Source organism: Oppia nitens, unplaced genomic scaffold (assembly GCF_028296485.1).
Source record: "Oppia nitens isolate AA-2021 unplaced genomic scaffold, nextdenovo-longstitch-racon4-pilon3 scaffold13_pilon_pilon_pilon, whole genome shotgun sequence".
NCBI classification, from domain to species: Eukaryota; Metazoa; Arthropoda; class Arachnida; order Sarcoptiformes; family Oppiidae; genus Oppia; species Oppia nitens.
Window position 1 is genome coordinate 358,814 of NW_026533192.1, and position 19,995 is coordinate 378,808.

Here is a 19,995-nt window from a genome sequence, read left to right on the forward strand (position 1 = left end):
TATTTATTTTTACTATTAAATAATGCAATAATATAGGATATACTGTAAATTATTTATATTTTATTAATATTAATAATATATTTTATAATTTAAATAATATCTACTCAAAAATTATAATTATTACAATATGAATGCAATAATTTTAATTATTTATCATATATTAATAATTTTAATTTATTCATGAATTTAAATTGTGTGTTGTTTTATATTTTAAAATAATTGAATAAATTTTTAATCAATTTAAACCAGGCATTTATCATATGTCTAAATTCTTATTTATTCAAATAATTTACACAAACATAATGAAAATTAATTTTTAGTTATATACAGTATATTTATTTAATCTAATAATAAATCTAAAATATGTACTAATAATATTGATAATAAAACATTAAGTAAAAACTTACATTTCAAAGTTTATTCAATTTATTATGATATATGCTTTATGTCGTAAATATACAATTAACAATAAAAAATATAMAGTAATATATCTATATATATTATTTACTAAAATGATTTAAATACTATTAAATTTGTTTTAATTTTGGTTTTATGATAAGTTTGCACAACACTTCATCATTTTTTTTTAWAAATAAAAAATGTTACGATACATTATAAGTGGTAATATAATATTATTGCTTATTGAATATAGTAAAACACAATGTATTTTTCTATTATATGAATAAAATTTATTTGTTTTTAAAATTAAACTTTATTTTATAAAATAATATTAACTAATTATTTTAATGCAAACTTAAATTTAAATTAATAATTGTTATATTTAATAATACAAATAAATTTAACAATTAAAATATTTCTAAATTTAAAATTTATATTTTTAGATTATGAAGATTAGTTTTAAATAAAACATTTTTAAATATAAAGTATATTTGTTATTAAATAGACTCGGGCTATAATAAACCCTATTTTGTATATGTTTTAGTACCTCATTGGTTAAGTTATAAAAACTTTATCTGTAATATATTACCGGTATTTATTAACATTTATTTTATAAATAAAAAATTATGAATTGATTTATTTAAATAATATTTTTTAAAAATATTATATCATTTTATTATTATAGATTATGAATAATAAATTGACTGATGTGTAGAATTTTGAATAATTATAATAACAATAATATAGAAAAATCAAACAAATTTATTTAATATTAAACATATACTGTAATATACAGAGTAGTAGATAATACAGTATATTAAAGTATAGATGTACAAATGTATAAAAGTATATGTATATGTTATACAATGATATTTACTTATTTTTTATAATTAAAATTATTTTATTAACACACATAAGTTAGCCTTGACTTTGAATTTTTTTTTGTATTTATCTTAGTATAGGATCAATCAATAATTTAATGATATTTAATAAATAATATAGTTTTTATTTATTGAGATATAATTTTTAAAATTTATTCATTGTTTTTCTGTAATTAATTTAAAGTCTATTTGGAATTATTTGATTGTAAATTTACAAAATGATGATAACTGAAAATTTCTTATATTAAGTCAAATTCATTATATTTTATTCAATAATAAAATATTTTTGAATATTTCATATAACAAAATGTATACAGTATTACAGTACAATATTATGATATCATTTAAAATTATATTTAAATTTAATTGACAATTTGTTTTTTAGTTAAAATTTAGTCAATATCATAATAAAAGATATAGATTAGTATCATTAAAAACAAAAAATAGTAAAAAAGCTATAAATCTCATTTGACTAACAAAAACTAATCATCACTTGATATTTAATAATTTATTTTAAAAATGATAATTTTTATTATTAATTAATTATTAATTTGTTTTATTTAAATAATGTATTAAATGTGTTACTGATTAATATACTATTTTTGTTATTAGCAGTTGTTATATCACATAATAAATATAAAACTTGTAATTATTATCAGCTATAATATCTAAGTAATCATTTATAAATAATAATTTTTGCTCTTTAATTAAAATTGATTTTTTATTTATTACCACAACCAATTTTTATTAAAAATAATATTTATAAATATACTAAATAATAATTAATATATTAGTATTGAAAATTTTTATGATAAATTTTAATTAAAATTTAATAAAATTAAAAAATTAATTGCTCATTGATTTCTGAAGYTTTATTTCATTTATATTATTTTTTCTAAAAAACAATTGTATTATTAAAAACAATAATAATAATAATTAATTGATAATTTATGTTCTAATCTTATTAAATGAATTTTTTGATTATAATTTATATCAATATATTTCTATGTAATCTGAAATTATTGATTAAATTCTCATTTGATTTGCTTTAATAGCAAAACTCACAAACTTTATGATTGAGTTCAATGACAAACATAAATAAAATTACTGTATTTTACAGCAAGTCTTACAAATTAATGAAAAAATAATAATTTTTTTGAGAGAAAATCTCAAAAATTTTTAATATGTAAAAAAGCTTATTATTGATTATGAAATATTATATAGAGGATAGTAATATAAATTTCAATATGTAATACAATTTATACATTTTACTACTTATAATATATTTTAACTAATATATCGAATAGTTGACCCGTTATTTACATAAAAAATAATAATACAAAATATTAAATGTTTTATAATATAATATCACACTTTTGTTATGATAGTAATTAATATAATCAATAAAAAATTTATTAATCAATATATATTGTAAAATTTAAATTAAGTTTTATGCACACGCAATGCTAATATTTTTTTATAAATATAATAATAATATAATTTAAATTGCTGTTAGGCCACACATTTTGCATATAATTAATAACATTTGATATTTTTTTACATTATAGAGTGAATCTTAATGCAAATTAATAATTATCGACAATATCACACATACAACACACACACTACTAAACAATATAATAATATAAATTATTTGTTATATATAAATATGATTATATAACACTATATTATTATTAATAATAATACTAGAGATTTGTTGTGACCTAAAGAGCGCTCTAAGCGCACCTATAGTTTAAGGTAATAAACACTACCAGTGCTATAATACTACTATTATACTGTTGTCATAATTTATACTGTAGTTGTGTTGCAATATAGGAATTGCCAATTTTTCACAGTTATTGAAAACCCCTCATCAATGAATACAAATATTTTATTAAAATTTATTATAACAACAAAGAAAAAATAGGTCTCACTTTCACTAACAATGGGTCAAATAACACGGCAAAAGTCATTATCATTATATTTAAATATATAATAATCAAATCAATCATTCAGTGCCTCTTTTTTTACATCTAATACATCCTCATAAATATCACTAAAAAGGATTGAAAGCTTTAACTTTGAAATAAATTTTGAATTAATAAATTATTAATTTTTTCATGTAATTTGATACAAAATATTGTTTATATATGTAAATAATTTATAACAATAAAAAAAATATTTCAATTTTTTTCAACTTTAAATATTCAAAATAAATATTCAATAGATTCATCTTTCTATATATTGTTATGTTAAATGTCAGATGATTTTTTCAACAAATTTAATTTAGCATAAAACATTATTGATAGCTTATATTTTTAAACACAAATTTGTTAATTGATTAAATAAATTGTGTGTTTTATAAACATAATTTATAAAAATTATCTTATAAATGCTTTATAGTATATAAAATGTTTTCTCTTATGAATTTTATTACAAAAAATATTAAAAATATTTTATTAAATTAAACGCTTTTAATTGCTTTTCAAAAAGTAGATACTGTATTCATTTTTATAGTTAATAGTTTCAAATATTTTTTATTATCTTGTAATGAATTTTTTTACTTATTATAAAGTTATATGATACATTGTAATTACAATACTAAATTAATGCTGTTTTTTTGATGAGCAATTACAACAAAATATCTAATAAAGTTTTTCAAATATTTTTCAGTTATATATATATTTTTAAATTTATTACATAGAAATGACTCCATTTCTTATTCGAAGAAATTTTTATTTATTAATCTATTAATGGAATATCCATTTATTGTAATTAAATTTATATATTATTTCTATATTATGGTATTTCCATAAATATGAATTATAACATATAAATATGATATTTTAATTATATTATACTCAATATACAGTAATATAATAATATAATATAAAGTATATATATTATTAACATACTCAGTAGTGTAAATTTTATAAAATAAAACTATTGAATTAATATTAAATATGACGATTTATTTTTTTAATGGGTATTTTTTGTATTTGCATTGGTGATTGTACAGTACATACACCAATTTAATACTATTTTAATTATTATTGTATAATTCATGTCATAAATAAAAATAAAATTATTTTATATCATAACTAAAACTAATTAATAATTAAATTGTTATTTATTTTTATCATATTTAAACTCATATAATAAAAAAAATATCTATTGAAAATACTAAAACAATATACTATATATACAGATATAAAATAAACATATTTTTAAATATTGATTTAGTGAATTTATAATGAATACACAAACATAGCATTATAAAAAAATATAAATTACATTAAAAATTAATATGCCAATAATTTTAAATATATTTTATTCAAATATACTTCATTATAATAAGTAACAATTATTTATTCAAACAATTTTTTGTTTACTTATATTATAATATTAATATAAACAATTTAAAAAAGAAAATGATAAAATTTTCCTTATAAAATATATTTATAATTATTAAAAACTATAAACAGAGTACACATTTTATTTAAATAATAAATCACTTTTTGGTTTAATTTTTGTTATAAGCGATGAACTTTTCAGATCATAATATTAAAATATTATACAAAACATTTTGATAACAGTTATTAATTTTACATATTATATATATGTATATATTTTAGCAACAGTTAGTCATTCAAAAACATTTTAAATATTTTTATTATTTCATTGATCAAATTAAGATTATTGTTAAGATAATTAACTTGTTTAGTAAATAAATATTTTGTTCAATTTATTTTATATATTTAAATATTAAAAAATCTAATATTGATAAATTATTTATACTTGAATTATAAATTATAAATCAATATAAAGTATAAAAATTATTGTTTTTAAATCACACATTTGTAATAAATGGTGAATTACATTCACATCATATTTGACAAAATAAACTTATTATTAATAACTATTAATATTAGAAATTTTAAATATATATATATATTGAATAAAAAAGCAACTTCATTATAAAATTATATGATAAATATTAATTGTTATAAATAAAGTAATAATAATTTGATAAATTAAAATTGTGAATTTTTTAGTATAATAAATACTTGTAAATTTAATCATTGTGTATTATAGTTTTTTTTATTTATATTTKTATTTATTATTTTTTAAAGAAAATTTTATAATTATTCAATTATTAAAATTGATATTTTATTTAATAGAATTTATTAACTTAAAAATTTTAATATACATCTAAAAATTTAAGAAAGATATAATAATATTTCTATTTTTGCTATTTTTTATAATTCAATATTAACAAAAATTTTAAATTTAAATTTTAAATATTAATACATAGACACATATAATTTAATCTGGGTCAAAAAACGGATTCATTTTAGAGTACATATAAATAAGTGTTTTTTATTAAAGAAAATAAAATAAAACAAATTTTTTTAATTAATTCCAAGCGATGTAATCTAATAAAACACAATATTATTTTATATAAAACAAGAAAAATACCTCTAAATGGTTGAAATCTTTTCACGAAATTTTGTAAAATTTTGTAAACTAATTATTATTAGTAAAATATGAAACAAGTGTATAGTTATAACAGATATTGTTTTTAAATTGTTATTAAAATTAAATTATTATATGTTATGGGTTTTAGAGTTATATTAATATTTGTAAATAATAAATTTTGTTAACTTTACTATTTTTATTATTTTTAATGTTTTTTAATGTTAATCAACATTTTTTTGTAAATTTTTCTAAATAATAAAAAGGTAAGCATATTTTATTAATTGCAAATATTTTTATATAATACTTATTGTCATTATGTTTGAAACAACAAAATAAGATTTATTGAACAAATTTTTAGTAATTTTTTATAATAAATAAAAAATATATTTTTGAAATAATTTTATTGTAATTGAATTTTTAATTTATTTTATATTATTGATTGCATAGCAATTATTTTCATATCAATATTCATTATTTACTGTACTTAATTGCATTGTATATTATTTTTATTATTATTTAATTTACACACACAAACTCATATCATTTATAACTTTTGAAATCTTTTTTACAATATAATCCGTCATATAATTAATAATAAATTTAATAAATTATGTACAATAATATATGCTAATACTGTACTTTTTAAGGTCTATACAATTTTTGTGATGACATCAAAAATTTGTCTAAAATGTTTCAAAAGTACTTATTGTATAATAAAAAAGTACACTAGGTATTTTTAGTTTAAACAGTATAATTTTTGTGCACTATAAATATTAAAATAGATAAATAAATTATCATAATTGTGTACTTGCTAAAATTACATATTTTGAAATTTACAATTTTGATAGTCTACGTATGTTTAAAATATTTCCATAATTGATTTGACAGTATATATATATATATATATTATAATAATATTACTCTTTATCTATTATCTATGATACACAATGACAAATGTCCCTGAACATAACCGCATACCTATTGTTACTAATACTAATAATTATAATCTCAAACGTCTAATAATTTTGCCCGACTTTGTAATTTTAAGTATAAAAAATTTATATTTTTTGTTACTATTTTTAGTAACTTAAAATCTTTTATAAAAATAGATTTATTTGTTATGGAAAACATTTTTCAAAATACGTCAATATTATTTTTTTTATTATTATTTAACAATACAATTATGACTTATAATTTGATCATGGTCATTGGAAATTTGGCTTAAATTGCCCTTAAATGGCACTATACTGTRCCATAAATATGATTTTTTCTAGTGTTATCTATACGATAAAAATAGTATTAAATAATAATAGAAATAAAAATAATAATATAAATGGTAATTACATGTTTGTAAAATAAATATTAYATTTCAATGAAATATGATTGAGTAATTTTAAATGACAATTAATTGACATATTTATTGGATAATAATTTTATAAATAAAAATAAAATTAAAAAATAATTTGTTGATTAAATTCATTCGAATAAAMAATATATACCTGTAATTGATTATCAAACTGTTATTTCAAAATATAAAAAAATAATCATTGATTATGTCATCCATTAAATACAGTATAATGTATTATCATTTGCTAAAATATTTGTWATTAGTAAAGTTTTTAAAATAAATTATACAAAACAATAAAATATGATAAACTATATCACTAAATAATATTTACATYSAGTACATTAAATAGAGTACTCTCTAAATGATAACAAATCTAAATTTATATAATAATAATAATTATATAATCAAAAGTGTTTTGAAAAATTAATATAATTATTGAAACCGAAACATTTTCAACGATTAACTTTAGAATTGATATCACTTTCTAATAGYATTTATTTTCCGGTATTTTAAGTACTTAAATATATATATATTTTTATTTGTGTATCATTTTTGTGTCGGAGTTTATCTATCACTGTCATAATAATCTTGATTAAGATATGATTCAAACATGTGATAGCATTATAATTTTTTAATTTTAATTTACAATATAGTAAACATATAAATGAAAGTTTTTAGATATATTATATAACAATACATTCTTTTAAAAAACTAATTTAATACATTTCACACTTCAAATGTTTGTTTAAATTATGWAAATATTTTGTAACATTGATTAATAATTTTGCTGATAAAATAAAWATGTTTTGTGGTCAAMTAATTCACACATTTTTCATAATAACATTTGTTAATTAAATATTTTTAAATATGAGTTCATTTGCAATTTAACTCTAATTACACAATTATAAACGATGATAATATATKAATACATTATTTAAATAATCATACATATTAAAAAAAATATTTTTTAWAAAACTATCTAAAAATTAATCACAAATAAGAGATAAATTTAAGATAATAAATTATTTAATATAAAATATTTTTTTTGTAAAAATAATCTAAATTTTCTTATATTATATATAAAGATATACCACTTAATATATTTATGATTAATTTAGTGTTATATATATATATTTTTTAAATATTTTTATTTTCAAATCAGGATTTCAAAGTTTAATTGGACTCAAATATTTTTWAAAGATTTTTATATAAATAATTTTAATAATATTTAATCAAGCTTGCCCAATAAATTATTTTTTAATATAATTTAGTMGATAATTAAATTCATGTCAACATGAAAATTATATATATATCAAATTTTTATATATAAAAATAATTGTCTCATAAAAATTAAAATTAATCAAATTTGTAGTTTCTGTGTTTGTGTGTGTGTGTGTGTGTGTGTGTGTGTGTGTGTGAGAGAGAGAGAGAGAGAGAGAGAGAGAGAGATCTATATATTAAATAACAAGTGTACACTACTTAAGGCACTATAAAATTGTTACAATTAATTTGTATGTGTTTTAAATAATATAGATTTCTCAGTTGTAATGAAATACAAACACACATACGGTTATAGTTAACAACCTATTAATTTTTGTGTACACTTGTGTATCATATAATATACATAAAAGTGATAATAGGATAGTTGTAAGACTATCCGTATAATTTGTATGACAAAAACGAGTTTTTCCAATACATAGCATAACAGCAATATTCAGTACTATCCCTTTTAAACACTTACTTTAAACTCTCTCTCTCTCTCTCTCTCTCTCTCTCTCTCTCTCTCTCTCTCTCTCTCTCTCTCTCTCTCTCTCTCTCTCTCTCTCTCTCTCTCTCTCTCTACCTTTCCCTAGAAAAAGGGATTAAAGTTATAGTGAAAAGCTTTTTTGTTAATTATTATGATCTTTCACTTACTTTCTCTTTTCTATAAAAGTTTGAGTACTCACATGGCATACCTTAACCTATAAATATGAGCTCCCAGCGCTCAGTTATCTAACAGTTTTTCTTTTACTCCACTGGTGTTTAGATCGCTAGTGAAGTAGTCATCCACTACTAGTGAAAGTCATCTTTTAATTTTTTACTCTCCATTAATCTCTTTAATAAATCAAGTGATAAGAGAAAGAAAGAGAGAGTGAAAAAAGGACTTTTGATTATTAAAACCCGAAAACATTATAACCAACAAAAAAATTTGAACCGAAAAGAAAATTCTGTATTGTTTTTTAATTTGTATTTAATTTTATTGTCAACGTTTGGTGGATCAAGAGTTGATAGTTTATAGTTATTGTTTAAAGAAAAACTTTTAATATTCAATAAAGCAGTCAACAGTGTGTTGATAAGTGACTGCTTTTATAATAAAGATAATCCATACCCGCGACCAACCCATCGACCAAACATAATGTCTTCATCATCAGGTCAGCCGCGGCCCAACCGTTTGGCCGCCACTTTGGTGGACGAGGACATAGTGATCAGTGGTATGGCCGGCCGATTCCCAGAATCCGACTCCACCGATGAGTTTGCAAGTAATCTATATAATGGTGTCGATATGATTACCGCCGATAATAGGAGATGGCCTACAGGTTTGACTTAATTTTTTCTTYGCTTTTAACATTTTTTCTATAATGAACTTTAAATATTTATATTAAATTAATAAATCTGCAATTTTTATATTAACTAATTATTATAGTTATATTTAGTTTATATATAAATTTTAATAATATCAAATAACATTTAAACTAATTAGTTTAATTGATTAACTATTATAAAATTCAATAATATTTACTGTAATACATAATTTTTAAATCAATGTTATTTATTAAAAAACAAGATATAAAGTTTAATTACACACAMAAAAAATTATCTGAATTTTTTTTATTTTAATTACTTTCTCCCAAATATTTGTGACTTATCTATTCATTACATATTAAATGTCAAAAAACTATTAACACATTAAACTAGTAAACAAAGTTTAAAGTTTTTAAGTAACTAAAAGTTTGATTATATATACAAAACTGTATTAAAAAACTCTTTGATAACAATTGCTAATGTTATGCCAAAAGCAAACTGATTTTATTTTTGCTTAATTTTGATTGAAATAATAGATAATAAATGTTTTATTACTATTAAATTTGATTGATTGAAGTTTTGTAGAAAAAAATAACGACGAGAAAGATATTAATAATGATAATAATAATTAGTATACTTTTAATTATTATAATTATTATTATTTTTTCTATAGATTTATTTTGTATGAATCCACGTATGGGTAAACTCAAAGATATTGACAAATTTGATGGTCTTTTCTTCGGTATTATGAACACAATGGCCGACGTGATTGACCCGCAGTCACGTATTGTGTTGGAGACCACTTACGAGTCCATCATTGACGCTGGTATGACATATCTTTGACGATACGACAAGTCATACATAGAGTTTGATTAATATGTTTTGTTTGCGTGTAATCCATAGGTATAAACCCGCAATCGTTGCGCGGATCAGATACCGGTGTTTACATTGGCTTTTCGTCGTTCGGAATGCCCGACGGTCTGCCCGAAGACGTACAGCCGGACTCACAGACTCATATGACAGACACACTGCTATGGCTTCCCGGCTCTCAAAAGTGTTTGTACGCCAATCGCATATCATTTGTGTTTGACTTTAAGGGTCCGTCGATGATCATCGATACGGCCTGTTCATCGAGTTTAGTGGCATTCAATACGGCTATGAATGATCTAAGACTTGGTATAACACAAATATTTTGAGTAAAAATACTAATAATATAATATAATATTGTTTTATTTAATTTAAGGCAAATGCCGACAGGCCATAGTTGGCGGCACTCAAGTATGTTTGCAGCCGTTCTCCAATCAAATTTTCCAGTCGACCCGTTTGAATGCCATCGACGGTATACCCAAAGTATGGGATGAGTCGGCCGACGGGTTTGTCAGAGGAGAGACCATTAGTTGTTTTTTATTGCAACGACGGTCCGATGCGAAACGAGTTTACGCCACTGTATTGAACAGTGGYGTTAATATTGACGGCAATAAACGGATGGGTATGTTCTTTCCGTCTGCCGAAAGTCAGGAGGAGCTCATGATCCAGGTTTACAAAGAGGCTAATGTCGATCCCAGAGATGTCAACTATTTTGAAGCTCACGCCACCGGCACTAAGGTTTATCAAAAGCTATGAAAACTAAATTATTGATTGTATCTAATAATCAATTATTATTTGATTGATAGGTCGGTGATCCTCAAGAAGCTAAAGCTATTTACAATGCCTACTGCGGTAAACCCAAACGTCAGGGAACTCTGCCTATTGGCCTATTAAAGAGTAACATCGGTCACGCCGAGGGCGCCTCTGGTGTCTCTTCGGTAACCAAAGTGTTGTTGGCCTATGAAAATGAAATGATTCCCAGAAATCTTCATTTAAATAATATTAAGGGCAATATCAAAGAGTTTTGTCCACCTCTTTCACCTATTGTTGAAAATACCAAATATGCACCCGGTTTGTACATTACATTTACATTAATTACACATTTGTTTGAAAAATACAAAAATGTTTTATATATCTCTAATTTTATTGTTTGTTTTTTTTGTAGGCATCGCTGGTGTTAACAACTTTGGTGTTGGCGGWGTAAACGCACACGTATTACTTGAACCCAACTATAAAGTGTCGGATAAGGATAGTCTGAAAATTGCGGACACTATTCCTAGAATTGTTAATATCTGCTGCAGAACTGAACCGGCATTAAATGATTTCTTCAAATGGATTGAAGACAATCCACAGAAAGTCACTCAAGATTTTTTGGCACTGATAGCGGAAACAATGAGAATTGAGCCCTCTTTGAATTCAAGCGGAATGCCTTACAGAGGTTTGTCTATTATTATTATTTGATAACTTAATTGAAAATTATAATAAAATAATAAAAAATAATTGTTTTTAAAATAAAGGCTCAATTATCATAAAACAAACAAATGATAACCAATATGAGTACAAAAAGTCTTCAGCAATGTATACATTGAAGAATAAGCGACCAATTTATTTCCTATTCCCCGGACTGGGAGGACAATGGGTAGGAATGGCTAAGGCATTGATGCCAATCAAGATATTTGCCGATCGTATTGATGAATGCCATGAAATACTAAAACCCCATAACATTGACTTAAAACATCTTTTATTATCTGACGACAAGAATTCCATGTCTTCAATGACTAACAAATTCTGTGCCACAACTGCTATAGAGATAGCGTTATGTGATGTGATTCACTCGTTGGGTATAAYACCCGACGGAATAATTGGTCACTCATTCGGTGAAATAGCCGCTGCCTATGCTGACGGAGCACTCACTGCTAAAGAGGCACTTTTGGTGACATATTATAGAGGAGTTGTTACAGAAAGTGACAAAAAAATACCAAAAGGATTGATGGCTGTGATGGGCGTCTCGTGGAATGAGGCGAAGAAATTGTGTCCAAAGGGTACAAATCCTGTCTGTAATAATGGCAAAGACACAGTTGTCGTGTCAGGTATTTCTATAATTATAATCATAATTATTGTCATTTAATAATTATATTTGTATTTTCCAAAAAAGGTTTATACAATGAGACTAAACAAATGGTTGAAGAATTGAATAAGAAGGGAGTGTTTGTTCGTGAACTGCAAAGTCATGACATCCCATATCATAGCGAATATCTCATTACATCGGCCAAGAAGTTGACAGAAGAACTAAAGAAAGTGGTTCCCAATCCTAAACCTCGATCCAAGAAATGGATTTCGACAGCACTGTTGGAGACCGATGTGGATGACCAGCTCAAGTCAGCGTCAGCCGAGTATTTCGTGCATAACCTCATTAGTCCCGTATATTTCTATAACAAATTCAAATACTTGCCGAGCGATTCAATTATTCTGGAGATCGGACCGCACGGTCTGTTCAGTAAAGTAGTCAAAGAGACACTCGAGTCCGGCACTTATGTGTCGATGATTAAGAAGGACTCTAACGATACTAATCTGGAAATGTTGTTGAGCTCTGTGGCCAAACTGTATGAAATCGGTTTGAATCCGCTAATCGAAAACCTGTATCCGAAGGTAGAGTGGCCAGTTTCCCGAAGTACCCAATCGGTTAGTTCGCTAATGAAATGGGATCACGAGACCACCAACACTGTCCGCAAATTTCCCGATAACTTTTTCCGCGCCTACGCGTCCGATATGAACGAAACGTATAATCCAAGTCAAAGTATGAAAGCCTTTATGCCGGAGCATTGCGTCGACGGTAATGTCTTATATCCGGCCACTGGTTATCTAATGCTTGCGTGGCGTCGTATGGCCGCACAGTACGGCAAACTGTGGAATCAATTGCCGGTTATTTTTGAAGACGTTCAGTTCCGGCGACCAATTTTCTTGTCGGACACTGATATCACCAGAATTAAAGTCAAATATCATGACGTTTCGGGTAATGTTTTAGTTATAAATTGTRTGTTTTAATTGACAATTTGACTGATTCGGTGATTATATCTTTTTAGGTGAGTTTGCTATACTTGAGAGCGGAAACGTCACGTGTGTGGGCAAAGTCCGCACGACTGACGAATACGCGCTGTCGTTGCAAAATGTGATGATTGAAGCCGAAGAACTCCGATCGAAGGACTTCGAGGTCAATCTTACCTCTGCTGATCTCTACAAGGATTTGAAAATCCTTGGCTACGATTACGGACCGAAATTCCGGAAGATTCACACCATGAAGACCAACAACTTTGAGCATTTGTATGGAGAGATCCATTGGGACGGCAATTGGATTACATTTATGGATTCGCTGCTTCAAACAATGGCCGCTTCGATGTCGTTCAGAAAGTTGATGGTACCGGTGATGATCAAGTCGTTGCGGTGCGACCCCAAAGCCCTTTATGAGGGTATCGCCGCCAACAAGAGAGCCGAATATAAAGGCGAACAGATCTATGACGAACATATGAATGACGATAAGATCGACCAAATCATGTCAGTCGATGGCAAGAATGTTGAAGTCGAGGAAGAAGTAGAAGGCATTTTGTCCACCAATAGTGTCGACTATATTGAAGAACTTTTTGGCAAAGAGTTTCACGTTTATCCATCAATTTTGCCATACTTTGTTAATATGAACTCTCGTATGATTGTCACATATGGTGTGGAAATCGAAGATCTCATGGCTTTTCCAATACCCAGAAAGTCAAACGTTCAGGACTTGAAACTCGAGTCCTATCAGTTTGTGCCCAATGAAGACAGCATTGCCATCGAAGAGGCCAATAGACAATCTGTTAAAGAGTACATAAAGGTTTGCCGCATATAATAACAAATCTAATGAAGCCTTTTATTACATATTTGTTTATTATATTAATAGGTGTGTTCATCCATGGCTAACAAAATTACCGAAATGGTTGAATCAAATGACAATAAAGTGAACCACAATATCACCGATGATTTGGTGAACAAATACCTGTCCGAACCAAAAGACAATCACGTGTTGCTTAAAATGCTAAACGACTTATATAAGGGAAGTTTGGATGAGAACCGCAATTTCGATACCAATGAAGTGTTGAGCGAAATGCAGACCAAACCGGAGTACGATTTATCAAAGGATATAATCAATGAAGTGACCAAAAATGAACACATGATTCGCGCCTTTGTCGACATTGTCAGCGAAAGTATTATACCGAAGAAGGAGATCAAAGTCGTTGAAATCAATTTGACAAACGGTTTGTTGGCTGAAGAAGTAGACAACCAGTTGGCCACATCACACATCTATCCCATTGATGTTAACTATACTATTGCCGTGAAGTCGGTCGACTCGGTTGATGAGTCATTTAAGAAGCAGTCGTTTAAACTGATTGAATGGAACCACAAGAAGAATGTCTTTCCAACAGATATTACTTCAACTAATTTTGTGGTTATGAGAGACTCGTTTGATATGTGGGAAGTGGACACAGAAAATCAATTGCAAGACATGTACGATGTCTTATCTGACAAAGGATTTCTCTTAAGTGTCTTTAGATATCAGTTAACTGAACCAGAGTTAGCATTGAATCAGATGAACGGAAAGAAGAACTTGAAAAATAGCGATTTAGAGAAACGTATCGTTAATTTTGTAAAAACCGCGCAATCAGTTGGCTTTAATATGATTAGCCGTAAATCCGATACCATCGGAACAGTGGCCATATTGTTCAGAAAACTATTTTCTGAGCCAAAACTACCGAAAAAAGATAATATTATTGAAATCAATACAACAAACACTGAGAAATGGTTTGAAAAAGTCAAAGAAAAGATCGTCGAAATGAAAGAAAACGACGAAATAGAAGAAAATCTGTGGCTCATTGCCAACGACTCACAAAAGAACGGAATCGTTGGTCTCGTTAATTGCTTACGTCTGGAACCGGGAGGTGAGACAATCCGATGTGTCTTCGATTACGACAATTTGGCCAAATCGGTCAACTTTAAGGAGAAGCCATTCTCTGATATATTGTCTAACGATCTGCCAATAAATGTGTTGAAAAACGGAAAGATCGGTACTTACAGACACTACACTCTGACTAAAGATTATGACAAAAAAGAGTCGACGGAATACTTCCTCAATGTTGGCCACAATCGCGATTTGGCTTCATTGCAATGGTATGACCTCAAGAATCTGGTGTCGGCTGAAGAAAGTTATGACTTTATCAATTTGCCGGCAAATAAGATACCGTGCAATATATACTGTGCCGGTATGAACTTCAGAGATGTCATGTTTGCCACAGGTATGATATTTAAGGATATTGTTAATTATGTTACAATTTAAAACATATTTTCCATTTCATCTCAGGCCGTATCGCTTCGGGTCCTCAGATGCTATTCACCGATTGTCTCATCGGTTTCGAGTTTGCCGGACGTCGTATTGATACCGGAGAGCGGGTCTGTGGTTTCGATATGAGCAGATGCTATGCCACGTCTATTGATGTGAACTCAGATTTAGTATCACCCGTACCGGATAACTGGTCGATGGAAGATGCCGTCACCATACTGTCCACTTATAGTACCGTATGGTATGGACTAATTGAAAGGGCACATATGGTTAAAGGTATTGCAAATCATTACTTATTTTTATAACTTTTTAATAACTTAGATATTGTGTTATTAAATAATAGGTGAATCAATTTTGATACATTCGGGCGCCGGTGGTGTGGGTCAGGCAGCCATCAGTATCTGCCAGTACTACGGCTGCGATATCTTTGTGACCGTCGGTACCGAAGATAAGCGCAAATTCTTGATTGAAAATTATAAGATACCTGAAGACAGGATATTTAGCTCAAGAAATACTCAATTCAAGTATAGAATTAAAGAGATAACTAAAGGAAAGGGCGTCGATATGGTTCTCAACTCACTGTCCGGCGATAAACTGGACGCCAGTTATGAATGTGTTGCCGATTGCGGTCGCTTTGTTGAGATCGGCAAATATGACCTACAAATGAACAAACAGTTGGGAATGTTTGCCTTCTTGAGAGACATTTCGTTCATTGGTGTGTCGGTCGACCAAAAACTTTATCTTAAAAGAGGATTCACTAAGAAGTTCTTTGATTGGATGCACGAAAACGCTACTAACGGTATGATACGTCCGATCAATAAGAATGTCTTTGAGGCCGAAGAGATTGAGAAGGCTTTCAGATACATGACTACCGGTAAACATATCGGAAAGATTGTAATTCGTATGAGAGATGAGGAAGAGGCCAAAGTGGCCAAAACGGGTTTCAATCCGTCCAAGAAGTTAATGGTCACCAGAAAGACTTATTTCAACCCTAACAAGACATATATCATTACAGGAGGTTTGGGTGGGTTTGGTATGGAGTTTATCCACTGGATGTTGTTTATGGGCGCCCGTAGGTTTGTGCTCACATCAAGAAAGGGCGTTAGAACTGATTATCAGAAATTTGTTTTGGATCGGTTGAAGGCATTGGGAGGCAAATTGAAACAATTTGATTCAAAAATTGTAGTCTCAACTCATGACACCAATACTAGCGAAGGCACTAAACAGTTGTTAAGCGAAGCACAGAAATTGGGACCAATTGGTGGTGTTTTCCATTTGGCTCTCGTACTCAACGACTGTCTCATTGAAAACCATACTTTTAATAAATTTCAAGAGACTATTGATTCTAAGACTATGGCTTTTGAGAACTTGGATCGCATTACACGTGAATTGAGTATAGATTTAGACTATTTTGTTGTCTTCTCATCCGTCGCTTGTGGTAAAGGAAATGCCGGACAATCCAACTATGGATACGCCAACTCTGTATGTGAACGCATATGTGAGTCTCGACGTAGGGATGGATTGCACGGATTGGCCATTCAATGGGGACCTATCGGTGATGTCGGAGTGTTGGCTGAGTCTGATATCAATACAGCTTTAGCTGCTGTCGTTAAACAAAGAGTTACTTCTTGTTTAGAAATTATGGATAAATTACTTCAAACAGATAACGCTGTGGTTTCTTGTATTGTAAGTTTAATTATATATTATATATATTTTTAAATAATAAAAATATAACTAATTTTTAGGTGAGAGCTAAACGAGAACTGATGTCGGGAACCAAAGAGTCTAAACTTGTGAACCAAGTTTGGGTGGCACTGGGTATCGATCCCAAGATTACACCCAATCATTTGACATTAGGTGAGATCGGTATGGAGTCTATGTTTGCGGTTGAACTGCAACAGGGATTGGAGAGAGAATATGATATTAAAGTGACATTAGTTGACATCAAGAATATCACTATCGGAATGATGAAAGACTTTGAAAACGGAAAGGTAGACGAAATGAAGTCTTTTGCCGATGAGATCAAGAACTGTAGGGCTAAGCTCTGCAAAGTTAAGTTTGTCATTCCCGCCGACTCTCACGTCAGACTAAACAGTGTAACCACTGGTAAACCCATTTACTTTTTGCCACCACTGGAGGGCATATTTGCATCGCTCGAAGGTTTGGCCGATAAGATTGATAGACCAGTCATTGGTCTTAATTGGGTTAAAGAGATGGAGAAAATGGGTAATCTTAAAGAGATCAGTAGTTACTATACTAATCTGATGAAAGTCTTGGAGCCTAAAGGAGATTATGATATTTTGGGCCACTTTTACGGTGCACTCATTGCTGTAAAAATGTTAAAGAAAGCACCGATAGGTAAATGTGTTATCATTGATATGCTTTCGGAAATCAAATTGGATGAAGACATGCTTACCAATGACTACTTAATTGAATTGATGTTGAAGTTTATCACAAAAGACATGCCTGCAGTTGTCAAGGCTAAGGTCAAGCGTGATGTAGACTCTAAGTCGGATGTGGCGACAAAGTTGGACAAAATGGCGTCTGAATTAAAAGAGTTTTGCGGTAAAAGTCTTGTGAGTCGAGACTTGGATGAGATTTTGATGAATTCATTCAAACGCGCAAAACTGTTCACAACATATCGTATACATATGAAGAACAAACAAAAGAAACTCAAGTATAACATCGGATCCAAGTTCTTGACAATGACTGGAAAGCTATTGGTTTTGAAGCCTTTTGACTTTACGGAAGATAATTCAGCGGACATTGTCAGCGATAAGATAAGGAACGCCTATTTCCTGCCCGAATCGGTATGTAATTCACTAAAAATTAGACGATTAGTGACAATATTCTACTTTTTTTAATTAAAACTTTTGATAAAATAAATGATAATTTTTTTTATATAAATATATAGGGATTGGAAGGAAAGCTCAACTTCGAGACCGTTGAGGGCGCGGGTGAAGACATAGAGTCACTGAACGCCATCGAGAGGCTGTCCGGTGCTATCAATAAATACCTCTCTAAGAAATAATTAATAATTTTTTTTAAATAAATATAAGTAAAATTTATAGTTTTATACTGAATATACAGTATATAATATATGAATGTTTGCACAATTATGTTGTATGATTCAGTATCTATTAGCACGTGCACCGTTAGTTGGCGCCAGTGAGCACGTGTGCACGTCCTAATTTGGTTACTATTTTTTTTGATAGATTTTATATAATTTTAATATATTATAAAAATTAAATATATCTAATATATCTATATTTTAATWWWTATATATATATATTACTTTTTATATTATTCGCAATTATGATTTATACAAGTATTATTTTTTATATAAATTGTTATTATTTTTATATATAATCACCTATGTAATTGTTGGTTAAGCATTATAGATTTATTTGGAAATAAAATAAACTTTTTTTAAAAAACAATTAAATATCTTTTATTCAATATAAAAATTATTTTATGTAATGTATATGCTTTTGTTTTAGTATTATATAATTTTGTAAAAATTTTGTTAGTAGGACATAAAAATATATAATATTTATGTTAAAACAAAACAAAAATTAATTTAAACTATTTTTATAACAATAATCTATCTGTCCTTCTATTACTTAAAACAAATGATGATATTTTGTTTGATGATTTGATTACCATTGATTTTGGGGAAAATTAAATGCAAAACTTGACACAAATTGTCATTTTAAATAAATACAATAAATATTGTAGTTTTATTTGATAGAGAAAAAACTTATATTTTTTGTCGATTTATAGCTAAAGTCGAGTCCTTTTGACGGCTTAATAACAATTTTTGTTTGTTTGTATGATTATTATAATTACTTTTATGAACATTATTATATAGTATTATAGATGAACTAAACAATAGTAATATAACAACAACAAAATAATAATTTATTTTCAATTAATAGTTTATAAAATAAGTAATATCATTAGTTTTTTATAAAAAACAATAATTTGTTAGTCCACTACATTTGAGAAATACTTTAATTGCCTGTAATGTCCATAATTGTACTTTAAAATCTACTATTGTTGTACTAAAACTGTACTAAAATTGTACTAAAAAA

General features: G+C 27.0%; 1 protein-coding gene across 1 annotated transcript; it reads left to right on the forward strand.

Annotated features, from left to right (window-relative positions):
* The first annotated feature begins 9,058 nt into the window (after positions 1-9,058).
* On the forward strand, positions 9,059-19,084 carry LOC128961024 (fatty acid synthase-like). The gene is made up of 14 exons (XM_054307230.1): positions 9,059-9,683; positions 10,343-10,495; positions 10,573-10,845; positions 10,913-11,274; positions 11,343-11,607; positions 11,702-11,974; positions 12,054-12,626; positions 12,692-13,549; positions 13,620-14,401; positions 14,468-15,857; positions 15,923-16,177; positions 16,245-17,587; positions 17,647-18,711; positions 18,816-19,084. The coding sequence occupies exons 1-14, from the start codon at positions 9,503-9,505 to the stop codon at positions 18,930-18,932; spliced, it is 7,890 nt and encodes a 2,629-aa protein (XP_054163205.1). The 5' UTR covers positions 9,059-9,502; the 3' UTR covers positions 18,933-19,084.
* Positions 19,085-19,995: the final 911 nt, after the last annotated feature.